The following is a 26200-nucleotide window of genomic DNA, read 5'->3' as shown; positions in this document are numbered from 1 at the left end:
ATGACCTATCTAGGCATATAAATGTTGTTATGCAAACCGAGCTTACCTGTATCGTATTGAACTGTACCTATATATATATGTATGTATGTGCCATATGTATGTACTGTGCCACCATTTATTAGCTATTTATTACTATCTAAATCTAGATCGACGCCTATCTTGGAAGCGCATGCAAAATATCTGAGTGATTTGATTCAAAATATTGCATTTTGCCTCATGTGTGTCACATACGTCTCTCTTGTTTTATTGTGATCTTGTACCACTGAAGAAGGGCCACGCCCGAATATATATTGGTTTATTTTTTCTATTTCTGATAGAAATGAGCAACAGGTTATTCTTCATCCTTCTAATAATCTTATTAACAATGCTCAGCTCAACGTTCAAATACCTGAAATCATTTGACTCCCATAAAAGGTGCTTTACTCTCTTGCCAAAATATCTGACTCCTCATCAAAGAAGGATGACTCTCTTTTGAACGTAGGTGACTACCTTTGGAGAATAAGTGATTCCCTTTTGAAACTGTGTGACTCTCGTTTGAAAATGAGTGACTCCCTTTTTAACATGTGCGACTCGCCCTAAAAATGTGCAACTCCCTTTTCGAGAAGAACAACTCTTTTTTGGAAATGTGCGAATCCCTTTTGAGTTAGGTACGATTTTCTTTTAAGATATGTACGACGCCATATATATATAGTTTACATATAGGTATGACTCGCTTTTGAAGGTGTACGACTCCCTTTGAATGATCCCTCATGATCTACCACTCCCTTTTGAAAATTTCCATTGATGTACGGCTTTCTTTTAAAGAACTACGACTAAATACCTCGCTGAAGATATGTCTCTCTAACCAAAGTGTGACGTTTCATTACGGGAACGTTAAACTCTAACAGAAAAAGTATACTCCCTATTTAAGGTTTCAGACTCCTCTACGACTCCTTTAAACGGATGTTATATAGGTGGCGCTGCTATCGTGCTGTTACTGAAAGTTTTACTTTTTCTCATAGATGTCGCTGATTGTGACAGTCTTTTTTTGCGTCGAACTTTCCGCGTTTTGTCTGTAGGTTTGACGTTCCTCGTCTTTCTTTCATCATTTTCATCAGTTTGGCAGTTTGAGATTTAGGACTGGCCCATCACAACTTCTGTATGATGTAAGATGATTGTGTGGTAATGCTTTGACGGCTAAAACTCGGTGAAAAGATTCATGTTGCATATAATAAAGCTTAATACTTGTGCGTGGTTATACTGATTAGACTCCAAGGAGTCAAATCAAAGCTTGCAGACCGGATGTGGACATTGAAGTCATATCTAGAGATCTTCCGAGAACACTACCTTGGAATTTCTCAGGATATGATGGAAATGGAAGACATCTATACATGTCACGGTGACAACAGTGAATGGCGGCACCGTGGATTGCTGTTTCGCTGAAGAATGGTGAAACACCAAATAAGACGATTCTGCTGAAGCGCGTCGCGCGTAGGGATATTTGACACCTCTAGGAAGATAACACTCCAGAAAAGTGTCATTTGCACCTCGGTAGGGGGTAATTCAAGAGAGCTATGACTCCATTTAAGGTGATATGCCAAAAAGTCCGCCCCATAAGAGTGTCAAAATACCCTCTTTTGGGGCATCATTACCCCAAAAGAAAGAGTCCTAAGGGGAGTCGTGACTCTATTTATGGTGACATGCCAAAAAGTCCGCCCCACAGGGGTGTCAAAAAACTCTCTTTTGGGGCATCCAAACTCCGAAATCAAGAGTCCAAGTACGCCAATAAACGGCGTTCACGGACACCATATCACGGTGTTATGATGCCCCAAAAGAGAGTTTGTTTGACACCCCCGTGGGGCGGACTTTTTGGCAGAGTCACCCTACCCCCCATTTGGTGTCATTTTTTCTTTCAGTGTACAACTCATGCACACACATCAGGTCCGCCGCCGACCCCTCGGCTACTCTGCAACTGCAATGCGTCCGACGCCCCGGCCACTCCGCACTGCACATACATCAGGCCCGCTGCCGACGCCTCGGCTACTCTGCAACTCACGCACATACATACTCATGCACATGCATCAGGTCCGCCGCCGACGCCTCGGCACGCACATGCATCAGGTCCGCCGCCGACGCCTCGGCAACTCTGCAGTAGAGATGTCCTCGGATATAACTTTTCGGTATACCGATACCATACTGATACCAACTCGGTACTTGCTAATTGATTCCTAATGTGTTCGGTATTTTGTTGGTATAATGCACCTTAGGTTGGTACTTGGTTTGGTATCGGTATTCCGATTTTCCGTAGTCGACGTCCTACTCTGCACCCCACATACATCAGGTCCGCCGCCGACGCCTCGGCACCCACACGCATCAGGTCCGCCGCCGACGCCTCGGCACCCACGCGCATCAGGTCCGCCGCCGACGCCTCGGCTACTCTGCTGTAGAGATGTCCTCGGATACAACTTTCGGTATACCGATACCATAGTGATACCAACTCGGTACTTGGTATTTGATTCCTAATGTGTTCGGTATTTTGTTGGTATAATGCACCCTAGGTTGGCACTTGGTTTGGTATCGGTATTCCGATTTTCCGTAGTCGACGTCCTACTCGGCACCGCACGTACATCAGGTCCGCCGCCGACGCCTCGGCACGCACATGCATCAGGTCCGCCGCCGACGCCTCGGCTACTCTGCAGTAGAGATGTCCTCGGATATAACTTTTCGGTATACCGATACCATACTGATACCAACTCGGTACTTGCTAATTGATTCCTAATGTGTTCGGTATTTTGTTGGTATTACGCACCCTAGGTTGGTACTTGGTTTGGTATCGGTATTCCGATTTTCCGTAGTCGACGTCCTACCCTGCACCGCACATACATCAGGTCCGCCGCCGACGCCTCGGCACCCACACGCATCAGGTCCGCCGCCGACGCCTCGGCTACTCCGCTGTAGAGATGTCCTCGGATACAACTTTCGGTATACCGATACCATACTGATACCAACTCGGTATTTGGTATTTGATTCCTAATGTGTTCGGTATTTTGTTGGTATAATGCACCCTAGGTTGGCACTTGGTTTGGTATCGGTATTCCGATTTTCCGTAGTCGACGTCCTACTCGGCACCGCACGTACATCAGGTCCGCCGCCGACGCCTCGGCACGCACATGCATCAGGTCCGCCGCCGACGCCTCGGCTACTCTGCAGTAGAGATGTCCTCGGATATAACTTTTCGGTATACCGATACCATACTGATACCAACTCGGTACTTGCTAATTGATTCCTAATGTGTTCGGTATTTTGTTGGTATTACGCACCCTAGGTTGGTACTTGGTTTGGTATCGGTATTCCGATTTTCCGTAGTCGACGTCCTACCCTGCACCGCACATACATCAGGTCCGCCGCCGACGCCTCGGCACCCACACGCATCAGGTCCGCCGCCGACGCCTCGGCTACTCCGCTGTAGAGATGTCCTCGGATACAACTTTCGGTATACCGATACCATACTGATACCAACTCGGTATTTGGTATTTGATTCCTAATGTGTTCGGTATTTTGTTGGTATAATGCACCCTAGGTTGGTACTTGGTTTGGTATCGGTATTCCGATTTTCCGTAGTCGACGTCCTACTCGGCACCGCACATACATCAGGTCCGCCGCCGACGCCTCGGCACGCACATGCATCAGGTCCGCCGCCGACGCCTCGGCTACTCTGCAGTAGAGATGTCCTCGGATGCAACTTTCCGGTATACCGATACCATACTGATACCAACTCGGTACTTGGTATTTGATTCCTAATGTGTTCGGTATTTTGATGGTATCATGAACCATGGGCTGGTACTTGGTTTGGTATCGGTATTCCGTTTTTCCGTAGTTGACATCAATACACTGCACTGCACATACATCAGGTCCGCCACCGACGCCTCGGCTACTCTGCAACTCATGCACATGCATCAGGTCCGCCGCCGACGCCTCGGCTCCTCTGCTACTCATGCACACACATCAGGCCCGCCGTCGTATAGCCTCAGCCACCCCGTAAAATCTGCACCGGCATGGGTCGAGAATATGGTATGGCAGGCATGGCACGCGCCACACCAACTTAAAAGATGGTATGGCAATGCCATACCAACTTTTCAGGGTAAAAGCTACGAAATTTAAGGATTTCAGTTTGATAAGAATAAAACACGATAGTATTGTTTCGAGCAACTGGCGCCATACCAACTTTGAAAACAATTATCCACCCATGTTCGCACGTACATGAGGTCCGCCGCCGAAGCCTCGGCTACTCTTGCAAATCACACACATGCATCAGGTCCGCCCCCGACGGCGTTTTTTTAGGGGCCGTCCTACCCTACAAACGAGCCGACGCGAGTGGTTTCGGCCGCTGACAGCCAACTGAGGCGAACGCTTGGTGATAGTGGCGCGGGCAACGGGGGCCTAACCGCTGCTCAGGGAGCGGAGAGGTAGGCTGACCGCTGCTCAGGGGGCGGAGAGACAGGCTGACCAGCTGCTCCGGTGTTTAACGGCAGTACCCGGCTGCAGAGTGGTTTGACGGGTGGCTGTGCTGCTCCTGCGGCGCTGTCCGTGGTCGGCCCGGACTCATGGCTGCTCATTATTTAACCAGTTTCAGTCTCTTTGTTCAACATTCAACACGACAGGGCAGCAGGGGGTTAACCCGAACTGAAAACAACAACACATTTCAGCTCAGAGCTTAGCCTGTCTGACCAACAACGGTGCAGCATCAAGCGAGGACAACACGCGGTGATTATTTATCCGTTTATCCAACCCTCAGTGAGCTGTTTCTCAGTCCTGTTGCGATTCGCCCGGCGGCGGCGGCGGCTCCTCGACCCTCTGGCCGTTAGCCGTTCAGAAGATGAATGTCCGACCCGGTGTAATGACCGCGTGCAGACCGGCAGGAAACGGACCGTCTCATCAGCGGGTCGGAGGAAGCCGCCCGCCCCGCCCGACGTCTCGGGCAGGCGGCTTTATCAGACGCCGTTTGACTCGCAGACCGGAGGAGGGATTGCACCGCTTAGTGAACGCCGCCGGACGGGCCCCGCGGTGACTGATCGCGCCGGTTCCTCTGCATACTGAGAGGAAGAAACGGTGCCGCCGCCTGCTCTGGCGCCTGAGTATCACCCCGTACGGCTAATGCCGGTGGGATTTCACTCCGCGTATGGTTGTGATACAGCTGGATCAAGGATGGCATGGTGTAGATCCTGGGTCAGTGCTCGTTTAACCCTCTAAGCGGTGCACGCACTCCATTGCCGGCTCTGGGTGGGTCGTTGCAGTTGGCTCATCCCACCAGCTTATGTTGTTGGCTCAATCACAGTTGGCTCGTCGCTCTGAGTCACTGACTGGTCCCGCGGAGCCGCCTCGCCGGATCCGGTTCTGTGCATGAATGGCCGCTGCCGGGGCGTCCCGTCCCGTCCCGTCCCGTCCCGTCACATCCAGCAGTCATGGTGCCGGACTCAGGCCACGCGTGCCGCCTCTGCAGCCGCGGTCTGTCGGCAGGGCACGTTTTGTCTCAGGTGCGCTGGCCGGCCGGGTCCAGCGGCCCGCTCCACTGAGCTCGGACCAGTCTGTTGCCAACGACCCGCAGCGCCGCGAGACCGGAGATCGGCCATGGCGGGACGTGAGCGGGCCACGGTACGGCAGCTCGTGAGCGGATGGAACCGAGATGAAGGAGCTCAGTGGGTCAGTGACTCGGGATGAACGAGTGGACACTATGGCACTGTGAGCAGCTGGGACTGGACCTTCAGAGGAAACGAAGGAGCATGAAATCGGAGAGATAAAAAACTTGTACTTCCATTGACAATAGCTCAATCTATAACTTTTCTTGAATCGGCGAGACAAGTCATATGCTATCGTACCGCCTTGCGGCGGACAAAAAAAAGAGACTCAGACAGCGAATTATCTTCTACCTGATTCACCCCGCCACCTTCCAAACACCGCGACCTAAATCCTCTCTCACGACCGCCTCGGCTCTCCGCATCGCCACCCTCTGTCAGCCACGCCCTCTCAGCACACCGCTGGAGAGACAGCACATCGTAACACGTCAGTCTGGGACACGGCCCAGCCCGGCGGGCGGCCGGCCGGCGCCGCTGGCAAAAACGGCGACACGGCCCGCCTTTAGCCGGCGCGTATCGGCCCAGTGTCATGTCACGGGTCGTCACTGTGGTCGGCCGTGCGTTCTATCCACCGCCGCCGCCCACTGCATCGCCGGTCGACTGCTGCGTGCCAAGGCACTATAGCTGCGTGCCACCTGACTTCCGTTCAGTTCGCCGTCTGCCGCTTGCCCGTCCACCGCCCACCGCTCTCTAATAGCCTTCCGCCAACTGTTCAAAGCTGTCCATCGCTATCTATCCGTCTACCGCCCGTCACCCCCTGTCCAGTGTTTACCATCCACTGTCCACGGCCCCCTGCCCGCCCACCACCTCTGTCCACCGTCCCCCGTCCACCGCACCCGTCCACCGTCCGCCGTCTGTCACTAGGTCGAGGTCTCTATCAAGGGATTACGAGCGGCGCCGTGCCCCCGGCGGCGGCAATGCATGACGTACGGCGTGTAGTGGCCGCTGTCTCCCGTCGTCGCCTGCTGCGAGCCGGCACGGCCTCCGGGGAGCCGGGAGGGAGGGGTATCCGGTGCAGTGGTGGGGCTGGTGGGGCATATCTGTTTTCAAGTTACTTATTCAGGCGAGATATCTGGACTGAACTGAGCTAGTATTTGGTTCTTAGAGCTCGGATGTGTTGTGCAGAAGATAAGCGTGTTTGTGCCTGGGGCAGAAGAGAATCTTGTTTGCGTTTAAACTACAAATGGAACATGCTTGTGTAAGCTGTTACAACAAATGCTGACCCGATACTTGTAGCCTTGACCATCGTGGACAATGAATGACCTTTGACGGTCCCAGATCAGCTGATCACAGACCCCCCCCCCCCATGACCCTGCACCATTGACTGACGCGTCTCTCCCCTGTGTTACAGGTGGCGGTGGCGGACTGGGGCGTCCCGCAGGCGCTGACCTCCACGGCCCGGGTCAAGGTCACTGTTCTGGATGAGAACGACTCACCGCCCGTGTTTCCCGAGCGGTTGTACCGGGTACAGGTGCCGCTGGGACCGGCGCTGCGCCGACCCAATGCCACCATTTTCCAGGTGAGTGTCAGTCTCCAGAGGGGCGGAGATACTGTGTCAGGAGAGCGGTATCCTGACTGGAGATTCATGGGAGAGCCTGGATACTGTGTGTCGGGAGAGACGTTTCCTGATCAAGGGAATCATAGGATTAGCCTGGAAGGCTGACGAAGACATGGTCACCTGGGAATCGATCGTATTGGTTTTGGGTAGCACCTTCGTCGGATGCGGGTCTGGAGCTAAGCCGGCCTAACGCTTCCATTTTTCGTTCGGGCTATTTGCGACACGAGCTGGTTTTATTCAGCCCGCAGCCAAGTTAATGACATCCGGTACTCGGCTAAGGCTGAATTACATTGCTGCATCGACCTGCGATGTGCTAAAAACAGCTATTTTCTAATTAAAAATCCAAACTGCTGTCCCAGCCTGTCAGGCTGCAATGATGACGATGTTTGAGCATTTTAGTTTACTTTGTCATTAGGTATGCTTTGGTATTCGATTGAAATTTGAATGTGCATTCCGCCCATCAATAAGCTGACGTGCTACTATCAGTGTGGGAGTTCTGTTGAATGTACACGTTCCTGTTTCGTATCAGCTGGTCACCAGACGTCAGCAGTATTTTATCTGACACCCCTCCAAACTCGATCGGTCCCGCGGCGGCGGCCAATGGCACCGCTCGGTAAATGTTTCCAAACCCAGTAACTCCAGCCCGGAGTTGGGCATGCCCCCGGCGCCTGCCATGTGTCGGCCGGCCGCGTCTGTTGACGGACTGTGGTGACGGGCGCTGTCACACGGGAGAACGCAGCTCTGAACCGCCCGGTGAAGTTGTCGGGACCGGCTGCTGCTGGGACGGACCGGTATCTGATCGGGGCTGGTCGGTGTGTCTGCTGCCAGCCGTCGGCGGCTGTCCGGGCGGTGGTTTACTCCGTCGTGCTCTGACGACCCGCTGAGGTTATCCGTCAGTGGCGTGGCGGACCGCGGGCCGGTTGAGACGGTGCCATGCCAGCCCGTGCCCCGCGCCGCCTCTGTTGTCAGCGGTATCAGATGTGTCGCGCGCCTCTCCGCCCACTCAGGCCCGCAGCGGCCGCTGCTGTTTCGTCAGCTATTGCTGAGCTTACGGACAGCAGAAGGCAAGGTGTCTCTCAAGTGACCTTGCGTGCCAAGTTCTTCAATCTGCTTCCTGGACAAGCCATCTTTCAATCAAGCATTAACGGGACGTTGAATCGTGATTAGCGGGCCGACGTGACACGACGCGACACCGAGCCAGTGGGGTCCAGGGAAGGGGGAGGGGGAGGGGGGGGGGGGCGATAACGAGAAGGGTGGAGAAGAACAAACAGAACCGCGGCGGCCCCGCCGTGGTCGGCCGATAACACGCGCAGTGTGAGCCGAGCCGCGGTGTACAAGGGGTGCGCGGAGTGTTTCTCGCGCGGCGCGCGCGACGAATGCGATATAAGTGCTCGGTTTGGTGTACGGAATAACAGGACAACATCAACGGAGCGACAGGAGACGGACGCATGATGGCAGGTGGGCGCAGCGATAGGCTGCGGGGGGGGGGAAGGATCTAGGTAGAACGGCCACGAGGAGACGGGATAGGGGGGGGGGACCGTTCGACGGGCGCTATAGAAGTGGGCGTGACGGAGAGGGGCGGGTACCTAGCTGACCACGACACCGTGCGCCTAGAGAGGCCAGCATCTGTGGTCCCCGTCGTGTCATGGCCACGGCCGACGGGTGTGACCTGATCCGTATATGCCGTGTGCACAGGAGGACCTGGTAACTGTGGTCCCCGTCGTGTCATGGCCACGGCCGACGGGTGTGACCTGATCCGTACATGCCGTGTGAACAGGATGACTTGGCAACTGTGGTCCCCGTCGTGTCATGGCCACGGCCGACGGGTGTGACCTGATCCGTACATGCCGTGTGAACAGGATGACCTGGCAACTGTGGTCCCCGTCGTGTCATGGCCACGGCCGACGGGTGCGACCTGATCCGTACATGCCGTGTGAACAGGATGACCTGGTAACTGTGGTCCCCGTCGTGTCATGGCCACGGCCGACGGGTGTGACCTGATCCGTATATGCCGTGTGCACAGGAGGACCTGGCAACTGTGGTCCCCGTCGTGTCATGGCCACGGCCGACGGGTGTGACCTGATCCGTATATGCCGTGTGAACAGGATGACCTGGCAACTGTGGTCCCCGTCGTGTCATGGCCACGGCCGACGGGTGTGACCTGATCCGTACATGCCGTGTGAACAGGATGACCTGGCAACTGTGGTCCCCGTCGTGTCATGGCCACGGCCGACGGGTGTGACCTGATCCGTACATGCCGTGTGAACAGGATGACCTGGCAACTGTGGTCCCCGTCGTGTCATGGCCACGGCCGACGGGTGTGACCTGATCCGTACATGCCGTGTGAACAGGATGACCTGGCAACTGTGGTCCCCGTCGTGTCATGGCCACGGCCGACGGGTGTGACCTGATCCGTATATGCCGTGTGCACAGGAGGACCGGGCAACTGTGGTCCCCGTCGTGTCATGGCCACGGCAGACGGGTGTGACCTGATCCGTACATGCCGTGTGCACAGGAGGACCTGGCACTCTGTGGTCCCCGTCGTGTCATGGCCACGGCCGACGGGTGTGACCTGATCCGTATATGCCGTGTGCACAGGATGACCTGGCAACTGTGGTCCCCGTCGTGTCATGGCCACGGCCGACGGGTGTGACCTGATCCGTACATGCCGTGTGAACAGGATGACCTGGCAACTGTGGTCCCCGTCGTGTCATGGCCACGGCCGACGGGTGTGACCTGATCCGTATATGCCGTGTGAACAGGATGACCTGGCAACTGTGGTCCCCGTCGTGTCATGGCCACGGCCGACGGGTGTGACCTGATCCGTACATGCCGTGTGAACAGGATGACCTGGCAACTGTGGTCCCCGTCGTGTCATGGCCACGGCCGACGGGTGTGACCTGATCTGTACATGCCGTGTGAACAGGATGACCTGGCCACTGTGGTCCCCGTCGTGCCATGGCCACGGCCGACGGGTGTGACCTGATCCGTATATGCCGTGTGCACAGGAGGACCTGGCAACTGTGGTCCCCGTCGTGTCATGGCCACGGCCGACGGGTGTGACCTGATCCGTACATGCCGTGTGAACAGGATGACCTGGCAACTGTGGTCCCCGTCGGGTCATGGCCACGGCCGACGGGTGTGACCTGATCCGTACATGCCGTGTGAACAGGATGACCTGGCAACTGTGGTCCCCGTCGTGTCATGGCCACGGCCGACGGGTGTGACCTGATCCGTATATGCCGTGTGCACAGGAGGACCTGGCACTCTGTGGTCCCCGTCGTGTCATGGCCACGGCCGACGGGTGTGACCTGATCCGTATATGCCGTGTGCACAGGAGGACCTGGCACTCTGTGGTCCCCGTCGGGCCATGGCCACGGCCGACGGGTGAGACCTGATCCGTACATGCCGTGTGAACAGGATGACCTGGCAACTGTGGTCCCCGTCGTGTCATGGCCACGGCCGACGGGTGAGACCTGATCAGTACATGCCGTGTGCACAGGAGGACCTGGCAACTGTGGTCCCCGTCGAGCCATATCTGGCCCGACGACGGGTATGACCTGACACGTGACGTAACTCGCGAGTTCTACCCGGCAGGTAATGGTGCGAACTGATCCAGAACAGGCGGGCACGTATAGGAGAGGGGCGGGTACCTAATGGCCTCCATCGGGGCGCGGCGGCATTGGGTGAGACGGCAATTTAGTGGTGTCAATCGTAGCTTGAATCTGTGGATTTCCGATTTTGTCCAATGTCCAATCCGGAATTCGGTTGGACAATGACGCAGGTTTGGACAACTTTGGACAATCATTGCTACACCTCAGCATTTCTATAAAGCAATCGTGGTTAACACTGATTGGCGAATAGAAAGATCAGCCTTTGAGATGATTAACACATTAAAGCTGCTAAAAATACATAAAAAAAGATAACAGTGTTAAGTGTAAACTATTGCGTAGGTTTCGGACATCTTTGGACAAATGGCTAGCTTAAACATTTTGGACGGAAATCGGCGTAAGCATTGGAATTGGACGGACATTGGACATACATTTTCTGCAACTAACACCACTAGACGGCATACGCCGAGGTGATAAAGACGAGGCGCCGTCAGCGAGGTGTTGTCGCGGCTGAGCAAATATTGGAGCTTACGACCGGTCGGGACGATAGCGGAGGGTGGGAGAGCAGAGAGGGAGAGTTTGAGGGCACGCAGCTGCGCGCTAAGACAAACAGGTCGGCCGTGCCGAGGCCCAGGGAGGGGAGATGGGACGTTGGGAGCGGTCTCCAGCGGCGGCTGGGTTCTGGGGAGGGGCCGGTCATAACGGAGGGTGGGGGTGGGGGGGGGGGGAGGGAGATACACTTGGCTGGACATGTGCATCGGGTAGATCGAAATAGTCAGTGTCACTCTGCGGTGCAGTGATGGATTCCAGACTGGGTGTGTGCGCAGAATAGACCGTCCCAGTCAGTGTCACGCAGCCGTGCAGAGATGCATTGTATGTCGGCTAGCCGGGTGCCCCGGGCGCCCCGATTTCGGCTGGCTTTGAGCGCTAGGCGGATTGATATGGTGAGTGTCACGCTGACGTGCCGCGGTGGTTCCCGGCTGGCTGTGTCGACTGCGGTCTTTCCACAGGGCACGTATCAGCAAGAAGGCTCATGTTAGACCGTTTCCAACGCTAAGTCGGAATGTAACTGCACAACTGCAGGTCGTCACTGTCCCGTCGCGGCGGCGGCCGCCGCTTGTGATACTGATGGGTCGGGCTTTCGAATGAGCCTGATCCGTACACCTATCATATCCCTCGTCCGTGTGCGGCGTTCTGTTGCGTCTAGCGTGTGGGGAAGGGGTCAGTTGGACCCCCCCCCCCTCCCCCTGCCGTCCGGCTCCTGATTGGGCTGGAATGCCCAGGTCATCAGACCAGTTCGGTCGCCAATGGGACGTCATTAAGCTCCGCCAAAGCGAGCCTCAAGGACGTCACCCCAAACGGCCGACTCGTCTCGTCTCGTCTCGGCCGGCGCCGGCTCTCCCCCAGCAAGGCAGTGAACGCGACGGTTAGTGTATGTAGGTTGGACCACCGGCTGGAATGACTGGATCCGGTTATACTCTGACCACGTGGTGTGGGCGTCACATTTCTGTTGGCTTAGACCCGGCGTCGGCAAGGCGGTCTAGATGACATTAACAGGGTCAACATGTCGCCAACTGGTCGGTGCGTGTGCATGTCATCGCGGCCTCGGTATGGTATCGATATATACCTGGCGCAATAGCGGCGCCTGCCAGACATGCCAAGTTCAACGCGTATAGCCCAGCAGAAACGCAGCGCGGCAAACTCGCTGACTAGTGCTCGCGTCAAACGCGAAAGCCGGACATGAGGGGAATCTGTGGACCCAGTGGTGCTATTTGCTTACGGCCTGGGCGGCCGTAGCGGTGATAAAAGCTACACCGCCGACAAACCGACGAACAAGGGAGGGACAATGGCCTGGGACGGACGGAGAGGAGGGGAGGGGAGGAAAGAGGAGAGGAGAGGAGAGGAGAGGAGAGGAGAGGAGAGGAGAGGAGAGAGAGAGAGAGAGAGAGAGAGAGAGAGAGAGAGAGAGAGAGAGAGAGAGAGAGAGAGAGGATGGAGGGCGGAAGAGAGAGAGAGAGGAGGGAGAGGAGAGAGAGAGAGAGAGAGAGAGAGAGAGAGAGAGAGAGAGAGAGAGAGAGAGAGAGAGAGAGAGAGAGAGAGAGAGAGAGAGAGAGAGAGAGAGAAAGGGGGGGTGCGGCGACATGGATAAGGGAACGTGCGGCCGAGCGGGCGGACGCGCGGAAAGACGACCTCGAGTGACTCATAACGCACACCGCGGCGCCGGCGCGGCGGGCCGGTCAGGCAAGTGCAAACAGCAGATAGCCCGGCACGGCAGGCTGTGGTACTGCGATCCTAGGCGTGACTTCGGGGGCGTATTCATAATTAGACTCGTGCATGATCCTACGCCGTCGACAGTGCAGAAGGGTGGAAGCCAAGCGACAGGCTGTGGACAATGGTCGATGCCAGAGAAACTGTCGTTGGGCGGTTCCGGCACGGGGCTGACATTGGATACCGCGGTGCGGCGCGGGGCCGTTTCGCGAAAAACAATCAGTCCGCCGAACGGCGCCGTGCCGGGGTGACGGCAGCCATTCGGCGAGAGGTCGCGGACGGTACGACACGGGGACCGTTCCATGCTCCACCGCTGCCGAACATGATAGTGAACCCGTTGAGTGCGCGCGATAAACCTAATGGCGAAGTGCGGCTCATTTTAGATCTATCACAGTAGAGAGATGTCGGGGTCAACGCCGGGTTAGACCCAGACGAGTTTCGTGTGACGTACACATCATTCGACGAGGCCGTGCGGTCGATTCTCCTAGCTGGAGGCGCCGGGACCTTGCTGTTCAAGACCGATGTTAAAAATGCATTCAAACTTATACCTGTCCGGCCCGGCCAGTGGGCGCTACTGGGGTTCTGTTGGGACGGTTTACTATACTACCAGGTTTGTCTGCCATTGAGGCTAGAAGCAGTCCATGGGTTTTCAATGATTTTGCCACATGCTTGCGCCTATGTGTTCCAGGATCAGACATCGGACGTGTATATACGCAATTATTTAGATGACTTCTTCGGGGTAGGGTGTGGAGTATCGGACAGTGCCGACGTAGCGTATGTGAGACTGCGAGACATTTGTGCGGAAGTGGGCGTGCCGCTGGCCGAGCGGAAACGCGCCCCGCCATCAACACGGATGGAGCTTCTCGGGTTGTGATAGACACAGAAACACCCTAGACACCCTAGCGTTGCCAGACGCCAAGCTAGTGGGCACCCAGGAGTTACTAAAGACACTGCTCGGGCGACAGAAATGCACACAGCGGGAACTGCTGTCGGTGGTGGGACGTCTCGTGCACGCCAGCAAGTACGTCCCGCCGGGGAGGGCGTTCACTAGACGCCTGCTAGATTCGGCGATAATCTAGTATGAATACACATACCCTTGGTTCCTTTGGGGTGTTTGGCGGTGGCTCGCACAGAGCTGGAGGCGAAGATAAACCCGGGTGTTGACGGCCTTTCACAGCCAAACAGGGAGAGGAGTTGATCGGAGGACACGCTAATCAAGCATTAACGGGACGTTGAATCGTGATTAGCGGGCCGACGTGACACGACGCGACACCGAGCCAGTGGGGTCCAGGGAAGGGGGAGGGGGAGGGGGGGGGGCGATAACGAGAAGGGTGGAGAAGAACAAACAGAACCGCGGCGGCCCCGCCGTGGTCGGCCGATAACACGCGCAGTGTGAGCCGAGCCGCGGTGTACAAGGGGTGCGCGGAGTGTTTGCCCACCCACCATCCCCATCATCACCGTCCTGTCCTTTGTTCCCAAACGACCCTCGTCGTCCACCCGGGTTTGACGAAGCGGTGGCTCGCACAGAGCTGGAGGCGAAGATAAACCCGGGTGTTGACGGCCTTTCACAGCCAAACAGGGAGAGGAGTTGATCGGAGGACACGCTAATCAAGCCTTCGGTCAGTCTGCTCATCACTGACACAGACGTCTCCCCCCCCCCCCTGCTGCCCTCCGCCCTTCGCCGGCCCAGCTGCGATAGCTTCCATCCCGTCTCATCGTTACGTCTCCGGCCCACGGCCCGATTCTGATGTAAGTGGGCATCACACCGTGCTCCGCGGGCGGGTCCGAACCTGTTTCGCGCTCAGGCTGAGCCGTGCCGAGCCGGCGGTCGCGGTGGTCGTACCCTGGCCGGTAAACAGGCAGCTATCGTCGCTCGCTCGCTATCGTGGCGCCCGCCTGTCGACGAGGCGACGCTCGCACTCACGTGCACACACCGGGACCGGAACTAGGACAGGAGGGGCGGGAGGAGGGCGGGGTGGTATCGGTGTGTGGGTGGGTTCAGACTTCAGAGCCCGTCTCCCCATGACCTGTCGCGGAGTTCGGAGTAACTATCGCTGCGGTCGGCTCAAAGTTTGCCCTTGCAAGTGTTTGATATGATAGGGGGTTCATTTCATTCAGAAACTCTGACGTAGGTATAAAGTGTATCAGCGGTATCAGGAGCTTGAGGGTGCTTTAGTCCTGTGACATTTACCCAGCGTATCACCCTGTGGAATTCCCTGCACTAAATTGGCGGCTTTGCGCCGGGCTCTGTCGTCACTAACGATATCACTGCGGTACAAAGGCAGCCGCCGGCGGTGTAAGCCACGGATGACACCGGCGAAGGCACGGCGACAGCAGGACAGGACAGGACAGGCTAGTGTGACGACTGATCTGCCTGAATAATCCCAGAGCTGAGCTAGTAGACTGGACTCGGATTGGGACGGCCCGTGTAGTGTTGTAGACGGCGACAGAACATTGTCGAGAGCCGCACCCACGTGCCTAGGTGCCCGTCTCATCTGTCATCCGCCTGTCATTGGGGGCGGTGCTACTGCCGGTGACCGCGGCTCACTGTCTGTCAACGTTTCTGCCTGTCACCGTGTCAGCGTGACAGATTGCGAGGTGTGACGGGTGTCGACAACCGGTGCCTGTCAGTGTCTCGTCATTTAGCCGGTCTGTGGTATGTCTGTCCGCCTGCACCTGGTCGGTCGTCACCGATCTGTGATCCATCTCATCACCGTCCAGTGACCGTCGTCCCCGCTCTGACCTGGCCTGCAGTGTGTACCAATTTCAGTGCTGATACCGTCCGCTCTGGGACACCCTTGTTTTCGACGCCAGTGTCTCAGTTTGGTCACGTACTCGACTCCACGGCGGTAGCCGTCTCTTCATTGACGCCACGAGCTGGCCGTTGGGGGCTGGGACCGACTTGTGGCGACGCGACCGGGCTCGATACGACCCACTCGGCGGCGGAACGGCTCTCCGCGGCGGCGGCACGGTCCGGTCAGGTGCTAGAGCCACCTGGGGACACGGCGGTCTACAGATGGGATCAGGTGCCGACGAGACGGGGAGGATCGTCGGCACAGACGGCAGAGGAGTCGGGCACGTCTGGACGGTCAGGATGAGACCGTGGTAACGACAGGTGCCGAGACGGCGCCGGATGGGGACGGCGGAGGGGCGGCACACATCCGGCGAGACGAGTGTCGCAGTCAGCTGCACGAGGGGAGCAGCTGAACTGAAAAGGCGAGACGGAGGGGAAGTGGCTGTCTCGCGGAGAGGCTGAAAGGGTGCGGGGTGGAGGGAGACCGCCAGACCGCGTTGCTACGTGACTCGGTACGATCAACAGGGATGAAAAATCCGCGACGCCTGGCGCCCGGCCAGGCCGTTCTTCTGCAGGGCTGCTCGGCCTGACAGCGAGCACCGTTTCCGCCCAGCAGGTTTTCCTGCGCCGGCTCGGCGCGAATCGCCGCCATTAATCCGGGTACTGCAGCGCTCTGTCTCAATCAGCCGCGACGCGCACACATCTCCCGGCGCGTAGCAGCTGTGCAGTTTGCATCTCGCACTCGCCACTCGCCTCCCCCTGCGTAACATTCCTCTCCCTCTCCCTGCATTCCTGCGTGCATTTCACAGCTCCGCCCGGTCCGCGGCCGGCACCGCGCGTGTCCGACAGCCCGTCAACAAATCCGCCACGGTGTGACGGGTGACGGGCCGACTGGCCGGTCGCCAGCGCGTGGCCGTCCGGACTGCGGTAGCGCGTGCGGCGCCGGGAGCGGACGACGTGGCCGCCGCGAGCCTTCGCAGAGAGACAGGAGAACTGATGGCCTGAACGGCCGGCGGCTGTGTGAGGGGCGCAGTTTTGTGGTGCGGATTTGAGGCTGATGTCGGGAGTTTCCTAATAGTTTGAGTCATAAGAGCTGATTTGCTGGGGTCATTTCGAACGCTGACATGAACCAAGAACTCAACTTGCCAGTCTTGAGCCATTATTTAAGCCTAATGTTGAGCTCAGCCCCTCGGCACGCCATTCTTGCTTTTCCTGAGAGCTGTGTATTATGGGAGCTCTCGGGTTTCGCAGAATGCATCGGAGGTTACTTGCATCCGACTTCTTGCTGTTTGCGCTACGCTGCCTTACTGCCCGCCATGCCGACCCTCTCTGTCTGTGCCGGCGGCTCTGTTACACGCACAGTGACCTTGGAACCCGGTTCCGCCCAGCGCGTATATCAGATGCAGTGCTGAGCCCCGTGCAGGGCACCAATTCATTCTGCGTGTATTATGACAGGCGTGCCGTGAAAAGTCCGTACTGCTGCGTCCGCGGGGAAATTTACATGGTACGCAGTCATATATGCGAGCGGTAAGTAATGTATTCGGAGTGAGCTGCTGCTTCCTTTCTGTGCAGGACAAAGTATTTTTTTTTTGAATTTTGCTCCCGACAGGCCGAGGCCCTGGTCGGGGTAGGGGGAAGTTACTAGCTGGCAATTAGCCAGATCTTCCGTTTTACTTTACTTTAATGCCGGCTATGTTATTCCGGCCCAAGGCAATATTAAGAACAAAGTTTACGTTAGCCCGGCTCATGTGACGTCCGGTGGAAGCAAGTGCAAGGGAAAGCCAGAAAGGGTGCCAGAGTGGCAGTGCCGAGAGGGATTTTGAGTACTTACATTTCTTGCTGCTGGATCTTGATGCTGAAATGTGGTAGTGTTGTAATGTGTGCTGTTGTTGTGTTGTGAGTTCCACCAGGAAAGTCCTAACTAGAAAAACCTGGTGCCTATCTTAGAGGGCAAAACCTGTGCGCTTTTGCCAAATTGCACAGGAAAAATCCCTTTGCTTTGATATTACGTTACGTTATATCGCTAATGTGTAAGTGTGTTTGTGGAGCTATGTGTCTCGAGTGGGCCTCAACCTTTAAGAGGGATCCCTGTCGAGAACCGCGAGGGGGATGGGCAGGTGCCGATTGCCGCCGCCGCCGCCGGAGGGACGCAAACGCGCGCGCTCGCAAACATAGACGAAATCACGGCGCAACAAGAACAATGAAAACAAAAACAATTACGATGAAACCACGAGAGAAACCAAGAGAAACCAAGAAAAACCAAGAGAAAATCATGTGTCCAAGGAGTTGGGGGAGGAGCCCACCGCCGCGTGCCAATGGTCCCCGCGGCGGCGGCTGGTGCCCGTAAGCTCGGGGCTCCTACAAAACCCCCTTTTTTTTTCACCAAGTGCTGACTGGTATGATTAGAGAACTGACGTTTCAGTGCGGACTCCAGTGACGTAACAATCCATTAAACGGGTCGTTGCGGACGGCATAGTGCCGACACCTCTTTCTCCAAGCAGATGGGGGGCAGAGGAGCCCGCCGCCGCGTGCCAATGGTCCCCGCGGCGGCGGCTGGTGCCCGTAAGCTCGGGGCTCCTTAATTGACATGGCCAGTATCCAGGAAATCAAGAAGATTGAGTCCCGCGCCCAGAACCGCTATCGACGGCTGGCCGACCACGGAACTGAGCGCGAGACTGTGCTATATGGATCGTTCAAGTTTAGTATTGTGTAGAAAAACGAAAAGAAGGTCAAGTAGGTCTGGATTTGAATCACCAAGAAGAGTAGGGAGCGTAATACCCGGGCACTGGTGAAATGCATGCGTCGGAGCTGGTGATGAATGAATAAGGGAGTGAATTATACAGCGCCGGTGTGTGTGATCTGCATTGCAGCTGGGGTATCGAGGTCTTAGATTTAGGTAGGTACCGATGAACATGCGGCGCTTGTTATTGGCACAGATACCTTTTAATTAACCGTCCGCGTTGGGAGGGCTTCATGGTGTCGGGCATTCTTACCGAACGCGGGTAAAAATGTCCCCTTTGCCCAGCAAGATGGTCGTATTAGCGGTGACATCAGACGTGCTAAACAAGCCGCGGTATGTAAGCCACTGACTGTATCGAGAACAGCGCGCCGCAGTCACGGTAACCAGAATGCTCCACGTTCCGGGCTGTTTTTCCCCGTCTGCTTTTCTGGTCGTGACATCATGTTCGGCTCTGAACCCGTGTTCTTTACGTCATCTGTCGAGTGTCGTCTCGGAGACGGCGTGTGGTTATCGCACTGCACCCTTATCGTGATCGGCTTACATTAAACACTCGTGTTCTTCAGGACGGGACATTTATTGCACCGGACCAAACACTCCTTTTTGGTCGTTCAAATGCATTGGCACCTGGCTATTAATTCTGGAGCACGGCTCTCACCGTTGCAAATCGCGTGAGAATTCTGCCATGCCAAACAGTGCCGTCCGTCTGTCTACCAGCGCACGCGAGGTGAATAATGTCTGAAATTTCTCATTCCGTTGTTTTCACGCGGTATGGCTCTCTGCGGACGCTGGGAGGCGGTGCAGTCTGCGCTCGTCCCGCCCGGGCCGTCCGGTCGGCGGGCGCGCCTCGGAGACCGATCGGCCCCCCGGGAGCGGGGTCGGAGCGCCGCACAGCCACCTAACGAGCCACCCGGGACGCCGGACATGGGACCAAAATAGCGGCGAATTAGTGACAGCCGCCGGCCAATACTGAGCGGGTGGGCGGCGGTATTAGAGGGCGATCATCGGCGCCCTGACGGCTGTCGTCACCGACGCCGTTCCAGAGGTCAAATCCGAAGTCGTACATCGGAAACCCGGCGTGGGCGAAATGGCAGCTCTGAAAGGGCAACAGGGGTTTGTGTTTGGACTGTAATGTCATTGGTAGGTCGTTGTTTAGTTTATAGACGGCATTTCTGTCATGTTTTTGTGGTAGCTGTAATGCATCGGTGGTCTTTCATAAAAGTTAAAACTCGTCAACCGTTCGTTTATTTCTAGGTCGTCATTTGAAAGATCGATGGTAGTTGGTCGTCAGTAGTCGGTCGTCTGCCGGTAGCAGGGAGGATCAGTAGTCCGCGACATCAGTCGTCAGACGCTGTGTATCAGTAGTCAGAAGCATTGTAAGCAGTGTAACGTCAGTCTTTTCCTATCCAGCCCTCCCTCGACAGCTCGGCAGCCGGCCTCTCTCAGGTATCACTCAGGCATCCATCGAGCATCACCCAGGTATCACTCACCGGCCGTCCTTCGTCACCAGTCCGTCAGAAGTGCCTCAGTAGTCCGTCAGTATTCGATTCCCATCCCGTCTCTCGTCAGCCGGCGCTGCTGACGGCCGCGTCAGGCCGCCCTATCAGCCGTCGGCCGGTGTCGGTACCACTCAGTCCTGTGGCGACTCCACCCTGTCCTTGGCCGGTCCGCAGCGCGTGCAGAGAGTGCTGGACACGCACCGCGGACCGCACCCGCACGCACCGCGCCGAGCGAGCTATCGGCTCTTCCGGCTGGAGGCTGGTTCATTGATGTGTCGTTAGTTGAGTACGGTCTGTTCGGATAAGTTCGTTTTTAGATTTGCGTGTCTGTAGTTGCTAAGCGGACTATGACAGCACTTAGGCCAAAGTACGACACGGGATTTGCATGTTGGAGTTCGATTACAGTGGTGGACGGGTGATGTTGGCGGTCACGTGTGTTACGCTGCACGCGCGCTGCTGTCGCTATACGTACCGGAGTGCTGGCGTCCATCACCGTGTCTGCCGGCGTCCTGTGTCGGAGCTGTGACGCCCGAGTCCGCCGGCCAGCCGCCCGCACCAGTCGCCGGTGTCGTGCATGATTACACGCACTGTCGGCCGCGCTGATCCGACGCAGCGTTCCTCGCGGGCCTGGAACAGCGTGCAACATAGCGAGCGGCGCCTGCCTGCCGGCCCAGTCAGCCACCAGGCGGGTTTTGGGAGACGGCGTAACGGTAAACGACGACCGCTTTTGTTGGCTGTGCCGGTTTTATGCCGATTATTTTCGCCTCGGCGGGTGGCTGAGTCAGATTCGAGATGACAATCGGTTTCTTGGGATCGGTGGATGGTGATACCCATGTTTCTGTGTTGTAGATAAGACTCGCGGTCTACTAATCCTTCCAGTTTTCGAGGTCACAGTCATCGGATAACGTTTTCAGCGGCCTCTTGGCTAGCGGTTGCATTAATGCCGTGGCATAGAAAATAGATTTAGAGCGGTCGCTTTAAATGGAACGCTTTAAACGTCAGTCCTGTTTAACTTTGGGAAATGCGGGATGAATGTGAATTGTGACAAGTGCATTTCGTCATCAAAGTTGGTTTGCTAATGGAATCGGAAACTTAATGTCTCCGATGTTTGCCCATTCGTGCCTCTGCTGCGTCACAAGGCAGCTTGATTTACAAACTACGAGAAACACAAGCCAAACTGTGGGGGCGAAGCTGGTGCCCGTCGCGACGTTTTATGGTTCCTCTGTCCTCTGACCTTGGACGGGACGGAGCGGCCAGCGTGGCGCCGCGTGGGGCTGTCCTCCGGCTACAGAGGACGGTTGTCCTCCTTTGTCCCCGCTCTGTCCCGCGGACACCCTCGGCAGCGGACAGTACAATCTCTGTGCCACACCCTCAGCTGCCGTCCAGCGGCCTACAGTCGGCGGCCATCTGCCGTCTGTTGTAGGTCCAGCTGGGGGTGTGGGGCGGCGAGTCTGCAGCCCCGGCTAGTCGCCATAGCCAGGCCCCTGTGAGCATGCCCTAGCGAGTCTGGTCCCTGAGATCACGGTCCCTGCTGCTCGGTCCATCGTCTTGTCCACTCAATAGCCGGGTGTGGCTGCCTCATGGAGTGTTTCTGGACTTAGTGTGGACGCCTGGAGGGAGATGACTGCTGGTTCTCTGACGTCAATATGTCTTCAGCAGTGCGACTTCCGTGTTTGAATGTATGGGCACGCCAAACATAAACCATCATCTATGTCAGCACCTATCAGCGCCGATTAGTTGGTAGGGTAGACCGGGGCAAGTCGCCCCGCCGAGGTAAAACGCCTCACCGATGTTTCTCGGAACTGGCAGAGTTCTGGGGAAACATCATCTCTTCTATAAAACGTGCACTATATGATGATTATATGAGCAGACTGGAAAGAAATTGTGATGACTCTTTCCGGAGATATAGCCAAAAATGTGTTTTTTGAGTGATTTTTATGTTTTGTTGTCAGATTATGTATCATGGCGTTCTTTTATGGTCCACATCAGGTTAACGACTTTTATGTATTTTGAGCAACTATTGTCTAACGCTTATCATGCCGGGTTGGTTCGTGTTAAATTATGTCTTGCTGGAGTGCAAGGCGTTGTTCTCTGAGCGAACTACGTGATGGGGTAAAATGCCCCAGTAGGTCGCGGGGCAAGAAGCCCCTGGGGCGTTTTACCTCATGTGTTGTTCGGGCTACCCACTTTCTAATGTTCGGTAGCTGGCGAACAGTAAGTTTCTATGCCTTTATGTGTATTTTTCTCAGCAACTGGATGGCAAAGGAAGTATTTTGTTAACATTTGCATTGCAATAATTTATTGTTTGGTCTTATGAGGTAGGTGAAAAACCTGCTCATACAATAGTGTCATAGCTGAACACCTGACAGGATGGAATGTGCTAACTTCAGTGCCGTGCCTCCAGAGGTCTAACGGACCTCTCGCATAAGATTTAGCCAACTACCATGTTAAATCTTTAATCTAAAGTATGGGGCTACTTGCCCCAGGCCGTGGGGCGTTTTGCCCTGGGGTTGGGGCAAAAGGCCCCATTTGCAGTTGCTTCACAAATCACTTCCTAGCTTGGAGTCCGATCATAAGTGAATGAATTTGAGGGGTGCAATTTAAAGTAAAATGTCCAAAGAACGCTTTGAGCACAAATTTGGCCTTCCAGGTGATGTGAGACAAAATTTATGTAGCAAAATAAATTATCTGGGGCGTCTTGCCCCAGGCTACCCTACCCTGGCTGTTGTTGCATGTGACACACGAGAGTGGATGATGCATTGCAGACATTGACATGTAATGCGTCCACTCCCAAGTGTATATTGTCTTTAGAGCCATATGACTGATTGTTCCTTGCAAGCGGTAAATTATAGTAGCTACACGGCTAAGCAATTTAGCATGCTTAGACCAGGCGCGCCCAACGGGTGTATACTGTATATGTACTCCTAAAGCCAGTGTACGTACGGCCAGGGTTGGTATGCGCGGCCTCCCAAAGGACCTGACCCGAACATTCAGCCAGCGCCATTCAGGCTGGTTTGTGTACGCCGTCGAATCGAGGCTGGAACCAGCAATCACGCGGGCCGCCCTCGGAGCTCGACAAATCCGCCCTGACCGACAAATCAGCCCCGACTGTCACCGGCCAGCCAACAAATTGGGCACGCTTCGACCGGTCTGTTGACAGACTAGAGCCGACTGTGGACAGTCTGCAGTCTGTTGCGGTTGTTCCTTTCGATGCCAGACTGGAAAATGTGTCACTTGATCAGCGATCTGAGTCTGTTGCTGGTGATCCTTCCTATCGCAGACTGCAGTCTATCCTGCAGTCTGCACTCTGCAGTCAGTACAGTCTATCCATTGACTGTGTCCCGTGATATAGTCTACAGTCTGTCGCCTCTGATCTGCCTTTCGCAGACTGCATGGTCTGTTGCTGTGAGACCATCCTGTGACAGTCTTTTCGGACCGGTCTGTCTGCCCGGCCGACGAGCCGGTGTCACGTTTATTGCCCTCCCGCTGACCGGACGCTTTTACGGCGGACCAGGACAGATTGGGCCGGGCTCTGGTGCCGAGACAGGACGGACGGACCGACGGGTGGACGGACGGACGGACGGACGGACGGACGGACGGACGGACGGACGGGCGGTGGCCACTGGCCACGGATGGTGGTGGCTGTACGGAGCGTAAGGATGGTGGTTGGTTTGCACGGACAGGACAGTGGACAGCTGCTACATGGAATGCTGCTACATTAGGGCCTCGCCAGGTGTAGGGGTCCCAGGGGAGCAATGTCTCTTTGTCGCAGATGTGGCCAGTAGAGCATACAAGGCACTAACTTATACAGGGCTCTGAACATTGACCAAAAACTTCACAAATGGTGCTTTCCTTTATGCCAGAAAGACGATCGCCAAAATGGTCACTTCGCTGGGGCATTCTATTTGGTCTTTGGAACCATGTCTCGTCCCTACTCCATCCCCGCTTTCATTTGACCTTCGCCGTCGGCGTCGTCCGGCTGCCTCAATGGCCGGCGGCCATCAATAGAAGCGAGTCGTCCGGCGGCGGCTCGGCAGCGTTTTTGTGCTGTTGTTCGGCGCACGTCGAACGGCCCGCCGGGATGGAGATGTATGTGTTTACCGGCGGTGTGTCACCGGAGCTCGATAGGTGTGCCGCGTCCCACTCGTGTCCGAAGAGCGTGATGACGTCATCGTGATGTCATTTGATGTAGGAGGTTTGGTGGGGTGCCTGCTGGATTAGAACGGGAAGCTGGGGATAGCGCAGGGGAATCACTGGATGTAAGCACGGCGTGCCTCTCTGTCCTTGCACCTTTTGCACCTTGTTTGTGATAAGAACTGGCGCTGGAAGTGGAAGTGCAAGACTCTCTCTCTCTCTCTCTCTCTCTCTCTCTCTCTCTCTCTCTCTCTCTCTCTCTCTCTCTCTCTCTCTCTCTCTCTCTCTCCCTCTCCCTCTCCCTCCCGTGACGGTGTGTGTCTGACGCCCCGCCTCCTCTGCCAGGTGACGGCGGAGGACGCCGATGCTGGTGTGAACGCCGAGCTGCGCTACTCGGTGGTGGCGACGGACGGTGTGCGGATGGACATCGAGCCGCGCCTGGGACAGCTGCGCCTGCCGCCCGACTCGGCCGGACAGCTCACCGCCGGAAAACACGCGCTCACCGTGAGTTGGCCCAGAGCTCACCGTGAGCTAGTCACGGACTCACCGTGAGTTAAATATGGGGTCACAGTGAATTCATCATAAGGTCACTGTGAGTTAGTTACGAACTTACTGTGGGCCAAACACGAGCCCAGCGTGAGTTAAACATGGACTGGATATGATCATCCGGCACGCCTTCAACCTGTCGAGTCGTCATGAAAAGGAAACTAGCTAACCAATGCCTACCCTGATCTCGGGCAACAACTCACCTGTCTGCCAATTAGAACGACATCCATGGATGTCATAATTCACACGCCGGCCTCCCAAAAACCCTGAAACATTCCTACCTGATCACTGGCACCTTCTTTGTAAACGGTTCCCTCTTTGCTGATAAATTCGACCCGTTTGTTCCACCGTGCACGGCCTCCACGGCTGCGCTGCGCACCCGTGTGTGCGTGTGCACACGGCTGTGATGATTGTATGACTGATGGTGGTGTCCCGGCGCCGGACGGCTGAGTCCGTCTCCATTAACAGTCGTGTTTGTGCGGCCGTCACAGACGGACCACCGCCGAGCACGCCTCCGCCGGACCGTCTGAACGGACATTTATTCAATTGGGCGATTGGGAAACTGGGCGTTTGATCTCCATTGTGCTATTTGGGCTACAAAGGATGCGTTATTGTATCTTATTCTTATCGGTAAACTGAATTGAAGGGTGGGATGTTTCATTTGAAATCATCTTTCTTTTGATTGGTATTATATCAGACGCATAATGGGTTATTGCAGCTTTCTGGTTTGCGCAATCATTTTCGCTTGCCTAGCGCCCTTCCTTATCAATTCGATTGCATTCATTATATGTGACGTTATTGATAAGCTAACTCGTTTTTTTGTAACAGTATACACTATACCATATAGCTGGTGACCGTTGAGCGTGCTGGTGTGCTGGCTAGGTACTGCGTTTGAATGTCATTTCTGTGTCAATTCATCCGATTTGCGCCACGCTTTGACCTTTTGGCCTCCTGCTTGCCTCCGGGCTCCGGCCCTCCTCACACTATGCGACCTCTCTTCTTACCTCAGGCACCTGTTGACCGCCCCCACCCACCTCAGATGTCCCCTCTGACCACCCTCTCCCGCGGCAGGATCTCTGCTCTCTCTGACCCGCCGCTGACCCTCCCTATCTGCCCACAGGTGAAGGCTGCCCTCTCTGACCGCCTCTGACCCTCCCTATCTGCCCACAGGTGAAGGCTGCCCACTCGGACCGCCTCTGACCCTCCCTATCTGCCCACAGGTGAAGGCTGCCCACTCGGACCGCCGCTGACCCTCCCTATCTGCCCACAGGTGAAGGCTGCCCACTGGGACCGCCGCTGACCCTCCCTATCTGCCCTCAGGTGAAGGCTGCCCTCTCTGACCGCCGCTAACCCACCCTATCTGCCCACAGGTGAAGGCTGCCCTCTCTGACCGCCGCTGACCCTCCCTATCTGCCCTCAGGTGAAGGCTGCCCTCTCTGAC

The 26200-nt window shown here is 56.0% G+C and overlaps 1 protein-coding gene across 1 annotated transcript in view; it reads left to right on the top strand.

Moving 5' to 3' along the window:
• LOC122383070 (fat-like cadherin-related tumor suppressor homolog) overlaps positions 1-26200 on the top strand; it is a 116170-nt gene that overhangs the window by 37228 nt on the left and 52742 nt on the right. Inside the window, exons 7-8 of the mRNA XM_043369175.1 lie at positions 6964-7131; positions 24559-24717. Coding sequence (XP_043225110.1) covers positions 6964-7131; positions 24559-24717 — 327 coding nt within the window. The remainder of the gene's footprint in view (positions 1-6963; positions 7132-24558; positions 24718-26200) is intronic.

This window comes from Amphibalanus amphitrite, unplaced genomic scaffold, assembly GCF_019059575.1.
Source record: "Amphibalanus amphitrite isolate SeventyFive unplaced genomic scaffold, NRLGWU_Aamphi_draft 000153F_arrow, whole genome shotgun sequence".
In the NCBI taxonomy this organism is placed as follows: domain Eukaryota; kingdom Metazoa; phylum Arthropoda; class Thecostraca; order Balanomorpha; family Balanidae; genus Amphibalanus; species Amphibalanus amphitrite.
This window is presented reverse-complemented; position numbering and strand designations above follow the sequence as displayed.